At 40.5% G+C, this 12655-nt stretch overlaps 1 protein-coding gene across 1 annotated transcript in view; it reads left to right on the forward strand.

Annotated features, from left to right (window-relative positions):
* Positions 1-3725: 3725 nt before the first annotated feature.
* LOC112669926 (UDP-glucuronosyltransferase 1A1-like) overlaps positions 3726-12655 on the forward strand; it is a 146054-nt gene continuing 137124 nt past the window's right edge. Inside the window, exon 1 of the mRNA XM_049101185.1 lies at positions 3726-4618. Within this exon, the coding sequence (XP_048957142.1) occupies positions 3764-4618 (855 nt within the window). The 5' untranslated portion in view covers positions 3726-3763. The remainder of the gene's footprint in view (positions 4619-12655) is intronic.

Raw genomic sequence — 12655 nt, forward strand, 5'->3', positions numbered from 1 at the left:
CACACCAGGGTGCCCCTCCTCTTTAGTGACCCCAGGTACCTGGAGGCCCCAATGCCCCTCCTGCGGTTCTGCCCGGGTTCCCTGCTAAGCACCTTTCTGTCGGGGAAGAATCCGGTGCGGATTTTTAAAGTTCCCGCTTCTCCGGGGCAGGGCTCTCCTGCCCTGAGGCTGTCCCTGCCCCTCTTAGCCTGGCTTTTTGGGGAGGCCCTTCCCCACTTGATTCTTTTTTATCCCCCCCCCCCACCACCTTCCTACCTTGTTAGAAGCAAAACCTCTTCTCTCTGTAGCGTTCCAGCTATTCTCTCTTTAAATCTCAGGCCGAATTCATAGGTTTTCAGGATGATTTGAAGTTATCTGGGTAAGTTGGTGGGGACAGGTGACATGGGAACCCTACTCTTCTGCCATCTTGCCTCGCCCCCCCCCCCCCCGGGGGTTTTATCTTCTGATATATCACCCCAGATTCACATCTCCAGCCTCCTATTTTGCAAAAAGTGGTCACTTTTCTATTTGTAGAGTTGCAGCTATTCTTTTCTTAGATCCGTGGTTGAGTTTGTGGGAGTTCAGGATGATTTAGGACTCTCTAGCTGAATTCCTGGGAGCAGATGAAACTAAGGCCTCCTTATCATCTGTCTTCTTGGACCCTCTCTTGATTGTTTTTTTATAAATGTGTACTTATTTAATTATTTCAGAGAGAGAAATAGAGAACATTAGCAATCAGGGGGAAGGGGGGCAGAAGAAGAAAGAGCATCCTGAAGCAGACTCCCCATGATGAGCACAGTGCCTGACTTGGGGCTCCATCCCAGGACACTGAGATCAGGACTTGGGCTGAGATCAAGAGCTGATTGCTTAACCAACTGAGCCACCAGATGCCCTGAAATATGATTGATTATTGAGTATTTATCTTGTATCCTGCAACAATGCTAAACTAACTTATTTGTTCTAGGATATTTTGTAGATTACATTGGAATTTCTGCAGAGATGATCACGTTATCTGTGAGTAGCGCAGTTAGAGTTTTCTTTCCAAAGTGGAGGCCTTTTATTTTTCTTGACTGACTGCACTGGTTAGAATCTCCAGAACAAAAAAAAAGAACAAAAAAAAAAAAAAAAAAAAAGAATCTCCAGAACAATAGGAAGAGAAGTGGTAGGATGGTCATCCTTGACTTGTATGTGATTAGGAATAAAGCATTCAGTCATTCATCATTAAGTATGTTGTTAGTTATGGGTTTTTCACAGATGCTCTTTATTAGGTTTAGTCTTTTCTCTTCCTATCCTAGAATTGTGAAAATTTTGATCAGGAATGGATGTTGGATTTTGTCAGATACCTTTTCAGTGCCTATGGAAATGATTATAAGCCATACAATCATTTTCATAGGAATGATTTATTTATATGGTTAATTACCTTGATTGATTTTCTAAAGATAAAACAGTCTTGTATTCCTGGAATAAGACCCACCACCTTTTGTATATTATTATTATATATATTTTATATAGCATATATATATGGTATATATATATGCAAATATATAATTTTTTCTAAACCATATAATCATTTCTATAGGCATGATTTATTTCTATGGTGAATTGCCTTGATTGATTTTCTTTTTTTTTAGATTTTATTTATTCATGAGACACACACACACACACACACACACACACACACAGAAGCAGAGACACAGGCAGAGGGAGAAGCAGGTTCCATGCAGGGATCCCGATGTAGGACTCGATCCCAGGTCTCCAAGATCATGCCCTGCCCAAAGGCAGGCGCTAAACTGCTGAGCCACCCAGGGATTCCCCACCTTGATTGATTTTCTAATGATAAAACAGCCTTGTATTCCTGGGGTATAAAATATATTTTATATACATTTGTCATTTTAAATTTAGTTTGCTAAATCTGGTGTTGAATTTTTGCATTATATTTATGAGGTGTATTGGTCTTTGCATTTTTCTTTTTTATTTTTTTTTTGATGTCTTTATCTAGTTTTGGTATGTGGCAATGCTGTTCTCATAGACAAACTCTGTGGCCTCATTGAAAGGTTAGGAAGTTCTCTTTGGTATTCTTCTCTAGAATATATAATTTCCTGTTTTCAGGGTATATTCTGAATAATAATTTATTTATTTCTTCCTCCAATGTTTGGTAACTTGTATCAAGGAAGCCATCTAGCTTGAAATTCTATTTGTAGGAACTTTGAATCAAACTTAATTCAACTTATTTTTACTTAATTTATGTAATATTTCTCTGTTAAACTATAATAGTTTGCATCCTTGAGGAATTTATCCATTTCATCTAATTTGTAGATATACTGACATAAATTTGTTCTTGGTATTCTTTCTTATTATCCTTCTAACATCGGTGGAATCTGGAGTGATGCCACCTCTCTCATTCCTGATGTTGGTAATTTTTTCTTCTCTCTATTTTTCTGATCAGTTTGGCTAGAGCTTCATCAGGTTAATTCATCTTCTCAAAGAACCAGCTTTTGGGTTCATTGATTTTCTGCTATTTTATATCTTATTGATATCTATTCTGAAGTAAGCCATCCGGAAAGATTGATCATGTGCCTTCATTTTTGTTTTTTCGACATTCATCTGAAAGTCCATCAGTCCCTGATATAAATGGTGACTAAGCAAATATTATTATTTGTCTAGTATTAGTTTGGGCAACTCAGAAGAAGCCATGTTGGCCCCTAACAAAGATTATGCCCCCAGGTTGGCTTTAGAATCCCTCAGTAAATGTTTCTCAGGGTCTTATCTGACATACACCACTTAAGCCACCCATAATTGCACTCATACAGTGCAATCCAGTCCAGTGGAACAAAAAGTCCTTGTGTGCTTTCCATGTGTGAGGCATAGCATGGGTCCTGTAGAAGGAAAGTGCAAATATGAAGAAGATATACCCTCTGGCGTCAACAAGCGCTCAGTAGAGTTTGGGAGACAGATACAAAGATTCCTGCAGGTGGGTAGCAGGCCAAATTAGGTCAGCCTTCAGCAGAGAGGTCTAGACAGAGGAATGCAGAAGCCCAGAGGAAAGAGAGAGGATGCCTAGCAGAGTGCTTCTGGCAAGCTTCAGGCAAGTGACCACCCACTGCATGTGATGTGTGTAGGGAAAATGACTGAATATAGAGGACAGTCCTATTCCATCTATCAATTCCTAGAATGGTCCATGGAGGCAGGATTTGGCACTCTTAACCTTTTGTAGCCTACAAAGGGTTTGGAAGTGGAAAAACCGGTGGCAATGCCAGGCTTTTTAGAGGCTCTTGTGAATACAGTTCCATTGTCCATGAGGACGCTAGTGGTAAGTGACTTCATGTCCTCCTTGGAAACTGGGATGCCAATCTCTTTCTGGGCAAAATTGTCTTATGTATCCTGAGGATAACCCAAGCTTTCCTTGGAAAAAATTGGAAAAAATCACTTTAATTGATATTTACTTTCCTTTTTATCACTCTGAGTCCTCAACACGTTGTCTAATAATTCTGTTTCCAGAAGAGCATTGACATGCCATACAATGCATGATCTTTGTCCAAGGCAAAGATCAAATGGTACTGCTGTCTGGAAAATTTAGAAGCATGTTTGTCAGCAAATGCTACCCATTCATTATCGTTCTTAGGAGTGCATCACTGGCAATGAGTGTAGTTTTTTTTTTTCATGAATGTGTAAATACACGCCCTCTGCTGGGGCGGGCTTTGTGCCTGTACTTCTTCCACAGACTGACTCTATTACACCAGCTCAGAACCCAACCAGCTGGATTGCCCTGGGCTGTAGGTTTCCAATGGCTGCCACAATTTTGACCGGCTTTCCTCTGTTGTGTGTGTGTCTCCTGCTGACATCTGGCTTTGCTGAGGCAGGCAAGCTGCTGGTAGTACCCATGGATGGGAGCCACTGGTTTACCATGCGTTTGGTTGTGGAGCAACTCATCCAAAGAGGGCATGAGTTGGTTTTAATCATACCAGAGGTGAGTTGGCAACTGGGAAAATCCTCCAATTTTACGGTGAAGACTTATTCCACTGCTTACAATCTGGAGGAGTTGAATCAGATGTTCAAGACTTTCTCTGACTCTCACTGGAATATTCGGCAACAAAGTTTACTTACTATGTTCTTCGATTCATCCAGTGACATTTTTGAACACCTTTTTTTACATTGTAAGAATTTGTTTAGGGACACAACATTAATAGAATACATAAAGGAGAGTTCTTTTGATGCAGTGTTTCTCGATCCTTTTGATATGTGTGGCTTAATTGTAGCCAATTATTTTTCACTTCCATCTGTGGTCTTCACCAGGGGATTATTTTGCCATTTTCTTGAAGAAAGCACACAGTGCCCCAGTCCTCCTTCTTATGTTCCTAGAATTTTTTTAGGGTTTCCAGATGCCATGAGTTTCAGAGAGAGAGTGTGGAATCACATCTCCCACTTAGAGGAACATTTATTTTGCCACTATTTTTTTAAAACTCCTTTAGAAGTTGCATCTGAGATTCTCCAAACAGCTGTCACGCCTTATGATCTCTATAGCCATACGTCAATTTGGTTGTTAAGAGCTGACTTTGTTTTTGACTATCCCAAACCTGTGATGCCCAACATGGTCTTCATTGGAGGCATCAACTGCCAGGAGGGAAAGCCATTGCCAAAGGTAAGTTACCTCCTCTTTTGTGTAGTAAGAATAATCTGGCTTTGGACATTAAAAAAAAGATTCCTTATTGAACTGTCATTTCTCATTTACAATCATCACATCTGGAAATCTTTTTCTAATTAAATGAATTATATTTTGCCAATTCATTGCATCATGCGTCAAAATCTTATAAAGCTGTGCTCTTATATGCATATGTATATAATGGTATAACTTAATTACATAATTTCCAGCCTACGTTTTGTAGTACTATCCTTGGGAAACTCCCAAAGAACACAGTAGGAAATGAAATTTCCCTCTTTGTTAATCTAATGCCATCCTTTATAGGAAAATGCCCTTGGACGTTTAGTATGGTACTTGTCCCATTTTTCTGAAATTATTTTATATATATGCATATATCTAATGTAAATTCTCACGTCTGTTTTATTAAAATAAAATCTAATAACGATTGGACCGTTGTTTTTTACCTTAGTTTTACACTTACTAATAAATTATGAGCATCTTTATCGTCAATCCATAGAAATCTGTTGCATTTCTTTTTTTTAAGATGTTATTTATTTATTTATTCATTTGGGAGAGAGAGAGAGAGTGTGCAAGCACAAGCAGGGAGACAGCAGAGGGAGAGTGAGAAGCAGACTCTTCACTCAGCAGGGAGCTCAATGCAGGGCTAGATCCCAGGATGCACCACAATTCACTCAACTAAGCCATGCTGACATTGCAGCTTTTACCCACTGTGTCCTTCTTTATGAGCAAGACTGTAGTAAACATTCCTAAATAATTTGTTTGCATTCTCACATTTCCTCATTCTTGTTCTTCTCTCTGTAGGCTGAATGTCCTTAGGAGTAGGGGTTGCTGGGCCAAATGGTACACACATATTACCTTTTAATTAATTTGATAAATTGCTTTCAAAACATTGAACAATCTGATACTTTGGTCAACAATAAATGAGAGCTCTAGTTTTTCCATACCCTCTCCAGCTTCAGATGGTGTCAGATTTTTAAAATTCTTTTAGCAAAAAGAAATTCTATATAGCCGCTTCAATTTTCAAAGATTGTCCACTTAATTTCATCTTATGGGAATTATGTATTCACATCCTTTAATCGTTTTTCTAGGGCCATTTGTCTTTTTTACGGCTAATGATTTTAAGTCTTTTGAGTAGAAGGACTATTATTATTACACTTTTTATGAAGTGTAAATATTTTTTCATTGGCTCTTCTTCATCTTTTGTCATATATGGTTTTCATTTTTGGTTAGTCAAACTTGTTAATGTTTTTCCTGGTGGTTTCTGGGTTTCAACTTGTCTGGATCTTTCCAAGCCAGAAATATACAAATATCTTTCCATACTATTTCTTAGTATTTTTAATTCCTCCATTGTTAAGAGTTATACTTTTTACGGTGAAGAATTTACATGGTATAATGATCTAACTTTGTTACTTTTCTAAATGGTTAGTCATTGTCCCAATATCATGTAATAAAAATATCCATTCTTTATGTGTGTAATTGAAATGCGTCTTTATTGTATTTTAAATTTCCATATGTTTGCACGTACTTTGAACTCTCAGTTTTGTTCCATCAATTTATTTATTTACTCATGTGCCAGTATCATATTTTGATTGTAGTAGCTTTAGTGCAAGTTTTAATATGTAGTAAGGTAAGCGTCATACTCACTATTTTTCTAATTTTTCTTGGTGACTTTTGTAATTTACCCTCCTTCACAAAATTGAAAAATGTTTTGTCTATTTCCAAAAGTAAAAATAAAATATTAGGGTTCTGTTTATATGACGTAAAATACTTTTATTAATTTGAGTCAGATTGGCATTCTTTTTTGCTTTGAAGTTTTCCCATTTAGGGTATAATATTTCTCTTTATTTATTCAGATCTTGCTTATGTCCTTTGATAAAAGTTAGCATTTTACTTCATATATCTTTCACTTTTTTAATTGAAATTTTTTCCTGGGCATGTCATTACTTTTGAAATGTTGTGAACAGGGCATTTTTCATTGGTATTTTGAACTGATTATTAGTAATTAATGTATAGCTTTGGTTTTTTGCACATTTATCTTTTATCTAGCCACATTCCTAATTTCTGTCCTTAGTTCCAAGATTGTTATGTACACAATATCATCTGCCAGTAGTAATTCCTCCCCATATTCATGCCTCTTATTTTGTGTTATTGGAGCATGTACCTCTTAAACATTGCTGAACAATTAGTTCAGAACAATTTTTCAATAGTTCCTGAATAATGTTAAATAGTTGGTCCAGGCAGTTTGATTGGGGTTCAGTCATTGGGATTGATAAGCTCTTGAAAAGTTGAAGAGTAAGATTCCCAGGGAATGCATTGCATCCAATTCCAAATTAAGAACCTGGTATCATGTTTCAGTTAATTACTTTATTGGGATGTATTATACATTTTATCTACTGATCAGGCATCTTAAGGCTAATTACATTTTGTAAAGTCTTATCTTCTCATACACTGGGAGCCTGATTTTCCTCTTTGAACTAAGGAGTGGCTGGGAATGGATCATGCCCTCAGTGAGTCTGTGTTGTGGACATGTTGCTTATATAACTCAGACTACCCAGAGCTTGAACCACTTCTGGCTGGGATAGCATTTTGTAACGGGGGTCTGTTCACCATGTCTGGACTATTGCAGGCACCAAGGTCTTCACATAGCTGAGAAAATTGTGCTCAGATTATGTACACACACCCATGTATGAAACCTAAGAAGATAATGATGGGTTTATTTAGCATAACTGCAAGCAAATGAGAACCAAGGCATCTGTTGGCCTGTAGGATGTACAGACTTATATAATGCATGCCATTAGGTATCGGGATTTTGGGGAGGGGTATGAGAATAATTAAGCACTCCCATCATCCTTACATTAAAAGTGAATATAAGAAAAAAAAAAGTGAATATAAGTGTTGTAAGAGGGAACATGTTAGTCTGTTTGTGTAAATTAACGATGCTGCACCAGAGATTGGCAAAGTTTTTTTTTTTTTTTTAAAGGGCAAGAGGGCAAATATTTTAGCTTTTGCAGGGTCACATACAATCTCTGTCTTGTAACTTTTTTGTTCATTGCTTTGTTTGTTTATAGTTCTTAAAAATTGTAAGCTCCATTCTTAGCTCATGAGCCATACAAAAATAGGTTGTTCAGATTTTTCCATCCCTTTGGAGATGGAGTACAAGTTCTCTGGGTTCCCCTAGGGGAAGGTCAGTAATAAGATGATTGAGGAAGAAGAGGGATCTAGTAAGAAAAGGTAAGTTTTAGAAATATGGTAATACACTACTCACCCTAAAAAAAGCCATTGCATCACCAGGTCATGAGAAGTTTTAATAAATGAGTGCTACTGGTACAAGACAGAGTTACTTAAAAGAGTAATACATTTGAATTTAAAACATTCGAGAGGTAACCAAAGTCCTGATTCACAATGGGCCCGTGGTTTGTGGTGCATTTAATTTTATGAAAAGTACTGTGATTGGACACAAAGGTCTTGTTTTCTGTTTCTGTATTTGGAATTCCAACGTCATCATCCATCCATCTTCACATCAATAACAAGAGCATTGGATGCAGGAAGGGCTACTTTTGTAATGCTCCTGACCCCCAGGCACCCCTATTTTAGGATTTGCACATGTCCCTGAACCCTTGTGGCTGATGGGGTCTCAGTCTTGGGCCATCTGAATCCCATTCTCCTGGCTTTTCCCTGGGCAGAGGCATAGAACTTGTCCCTCACTTCCAAAGGGATGGGACATTTCCTGGGTCACATCCCTGGGCTTGCTCTCCCCTGCACATCCCTGCAGGGCTTCCACTAGTGCTTTGCAAAGACAGACAACAAAAGGTTTTTCTTTCTTCCTGAAGACACTTCTTTCCATAGACTTTGTTGGGAAGCTATCAGGCATGTTACTAAGAGATGTTGCAGTGTGATGATCCTACACTGACATTTTCCTTTCCCGACAGACTTGCATTGAGGATACAATGGAACTAGGTCTGTGCTACAGCTGGGAGGGCCAGAGGAGCTCTGGTCCAGGGCACAGAGTCGGGAAGTGGAAGTGCCCATACAGTGCATGGATGTGCACAGAAAGGGGAACATGGAACCCCATGGCCAGGGAAATCTGGGAGGGCTCCAGAGATGAGATGATTCAGAGCTGGGACGGGAAGCCTATCTGGAAAGTGGAAGGAGTGTCTGACCTTACAGATAGGCCTGCCTTACCCTTTTATGGTCTCTTGGACATAGGCCAATGTCCCCTTGAACACTCAGTCTCAGCCCAGCCTGGCCTCTCTTCAAGCTAGATCAGAACTGGGACACACAGTAGCCTTGGAGAGGTGGGAAGAAGTAAGAGCTAACCTTTCTTTAGAGTGGCCGTCAGGTACCTGGGCCTGGAAACAGAGGGAGTCTGAGCACAGCCCAGGGGTGTCAGTGATGTCCTGAGTTGAGCTCATATTAACTTGGAATTGCTGCTGGTACACCCAGGCTGGTAGAAGCCAGGTAAAGGCTGCTCAGAGGCACCTGTTTGTGGCTGTTGTATGGTAATGGGGCCGCAGGCAGCTCTAAATCCTGCTGCCAGGCTCCTGAGGCAGTTGTTAGTAAGCCAGCTGGCAGAGCAGCGCTGCCCTCATCCTGTCTGGCATCATTTGCCTATCTGTCTTCTCTGCTGGAAGAGCTCTCCTGGAGGCCAGGGTTGAGCCTCCATCTTTTTGTTTTTTCCTTAATCTGTTTCCTTTTTAAAGAAGGTTTAGATTCACAGCAAAGTTGAGTGGAAGAGGCAAACACATACCATATATCCTGGATCCTTATTGGTCCGTAGAGTCTAGTCCTGTGTTCTCGCTCCAGCACATTCTCAGCAGATGGTTGGTATATAAGTGACTTGTCAGCCACCAATGGGAAAGTGAAATCATGTTCTTTGTGAAATCTGGGTAATTAGACCTGTCAACTAATTAGCATGGTTTTCTGCTCTTGGAAGAACAGGCTATGGTTCTCTTGATGGCAAGGAGATCAAGTTGCATAATTCTGAGGCTGAGCCTTCCAGGTTTGCTCTGTGTTAGCAGAAGTGCCTGGTACCACCCGGTTACCACCTACCCTCTACCCAGGTGATATGTAGTAAAAAATCAGTGATAGCTACAATTGGGTGGTGCATGTACTATTCCAAGCACAGATTATTTCTAATTAAGAATTAATTCATAACTGTGTGGAGGTTCCTCAAACAGTTAAAAATATACCTGCCCTACGACCCAGCAATTGCACTGTTGGGGATTTACCCCAAAGATACAAATGCAATGAAACGCCGGGACACCTGCACCCCGATGTTTATAGCAGCAATGGCCACGATAGCCAAACTGTGGAAGGAGCCTCGGTGTCCAACGAAAGATGAATGGATAAAGAAGATGTGGTCTATGTATACAATGGAATATTCCTCAGCCATTAGAAATGACAAATACCCACCATTTGCTTCAATGTGGATGGAACTGGAGGGTATTATGCTGAGTGAAGTAAGTCAGTCGGTGAAGGACAAACATTATATGTTCTCATTCATTTGGGGAATATAAATAATAGTGAAAGGGAATATAAGGGAAGGGAGAAGAAATGTGTGGGAAATATCAGAAAGGGAGACAGAACGTAAAGACTGCTAACTCTGGGAAACGAACTAGGGGTGGTGGAAGGGGAGAAGGGCGGGGGGTGGGAGTGAATGGGTGACGGGCACCGGGGGTTATTCTGTATGTTAGTAAATTGAACACCAATAAAAAATAAATAAATAAAAAAAGAATTAATTCATATATCTTAAAGGTTGCCCTTAAAAAATATGTAGTTCAGCAGTGGTTAGTATTTTCACAGAGATGAGAAACCATTAATTGTCTAATTCCAGGCCATTTGCTTGCCCCCAGAGGAGAGTCCCTGCCAGTTGGTCATCACTTCCATCCCTCCAGCACCTGGCAACCACTCACCTAATTCTGTCTCTATGTCTTTGCTGCTGCTGGACATTTCATAGAAATGGAATCACCCAATGTATGGTCCTTTGTAATAGGCTTCTTTCACTTTGGTTTCAAGGTTCGTCTATTTTGTGACACGAACATTTCAAGGCTTAAATATTCCATTGCTCAGACCTCACATCTTGTCCATTTATCAGTGGCTGGACCTTTGGTTGTTTCTACTTGATGGCTGTGATGAGTGCTGCTGCTGTGAACATTCGTGTACAATGAATCTGAGCCCAGATCTTCTGTGTTGGAGCCCACGAGCCTAACCTTGCTCAACTGCCTCCCTGTGCAGGCTGGAGACTTCTCAGGGCACATCGTGCCCCTAGTCTCTGGGGAACATTAGAGGAAGTTTAATTTGCTGAAGGTGGTCTTGACTTAAATTACACGGCTTCTAATCACTCAGTGGACATGACATTTGTTGGCTTTGTGGAGCTTTTGTTTGGCGGTGGGGAGATGGCTGAGTGTGTGGATGGGCTTAGGTTTTCATTCAGAATCACTGGGTCTTCTTCTGCTTTCCTAGGTTCCAGCATGCCTCCTGAGCCAACAGGCATAGGTTATGGCAAGACCTTGTGTGATAGTTCAGGTGTGCATGACTAGCTGTGGGCGAGTCTGTTCTAGCCACGCCAAGAACCACCTTTCACTTGCACAGCCCTGTATCCACACCCATAACCCTCTTTAACCTCCCTCAGTCATGTGGTATATCAGGCAGGAGAAACGTGATCTTCCATCTCTGGGTCTCAGTTGAGAAGCCTGAGAGTCAGGAGATGGGTCATGCCCCAGGCTGACAGGTGGCAGGGCTGGAAGGGGACTCCAGGCTGCTCCAGGGCTCTCACCACCTTCTGACTCCACTTAAACTTCTCAAATCTTAATTTCCTAAAGGGAAGTGATCAATCACATGCTCATAATGTCATTGATAAATTTCTTCTCAAAATAGAGCACCTGGTTCTTTAATTTCATATGTGCATTCTCACAACTTGGAAAGAAGCAGGCAGGTGAAATGTAGGAGAGGTGCCTGGGTGACTCGGTACGTTAAGCATCTAACCTGTGGTTTCAGCTCAGGTCTTCATCTCAGGCTTGTATTTTCAAGCTCCATGATGGGCTCCACACTGGGCAGGGAGCCTCTGTTAATAAAAGAAGGAAAGAAAATTCAATTAAGTGTAGGAATAAAACAGGCAAAACAAGGGCTTGTTCATTAGTCAGCAAACATTTTTGGAGAGCCTACTGTATGCTCAGCATTATTCTAGACACTGGGCATATAGCAGAGAACAAAATAAATATTGTCCCTGTCCATAGGGTGTCCCATTCTAGTGCAAGCGAGGAAGTGTTCTGCAGGTATCGGGGATGTGGATGTTAGAGCTTCCTTTTTGTTCTGAGTACTGGCTGGTCAGTTGCTGCCATCAAATGCTTGTCATGTGAATCCTTCGTGTTGTTTGATATTTCTACAGTTCCTTCCCCTTTAATTTTTCCACCTCTTTTTCTGTCCGCCTTTATTCCTCCTATACTCTTGTGTTCACGGTACAGAGCTGATTCTTTCACTCATTGAGAGATTTTAGGGGTTACTTTCTGACCACCAGGGTGCCCCTTAGTTCATATCACATAGGACCTAGCTGCCTGATGACAGCCAGAGGAAGCCCCTCCGTGGGACCTGTCCTGGGCATCCACAGATTACAGATTGACTCACTAATCTCACAGCCCCCTGAGGGAGGTACAGATGCAAGCCCCATTTGAGGGAATGAGAATCAGGCACAGAGGGTGGGGTTGTACAGCTTGGAAGGGATAGGCTGACTCCAAAATTTTTGCTTTTAATGGCAGTCAACGGGAATTGTGGTGTTAGAGCATATATTTTCAGGATTAGAGTCTGTGTTTTTTTTGTTTTTTTTGTTTGTTTGTTTTGTTGTTTTGTTTTGTTTTATTTTAGAGTCTGTCTTCTGATGGGACAGAAAATCCTAGTAACAGGAGTTCATCCATGAAAAGGGAGGGAACTAGATATTTTTTAAAAGGCGAGACTAATGAGAATGGAAAGACAACCTGCCTAAATACATGGGATGCAGCAAAGGTTGTCCTAAGAGGGAAG

The sequence above is a fragment of the Canis lupus genome, chromosome 25 (assembly GCF_003254725.2).
Source record: "Canis lupus dingo isolate Sandy chromosome 25, ASM325472v2, whole genome shotgun sequence".
Classification (NCBI taxonomy): domain Eukaryota; kingdom Metazoa; phylum Chordata; class Mammalia; order Carnivora; family Canidae; genus Canis; species Canis lupus.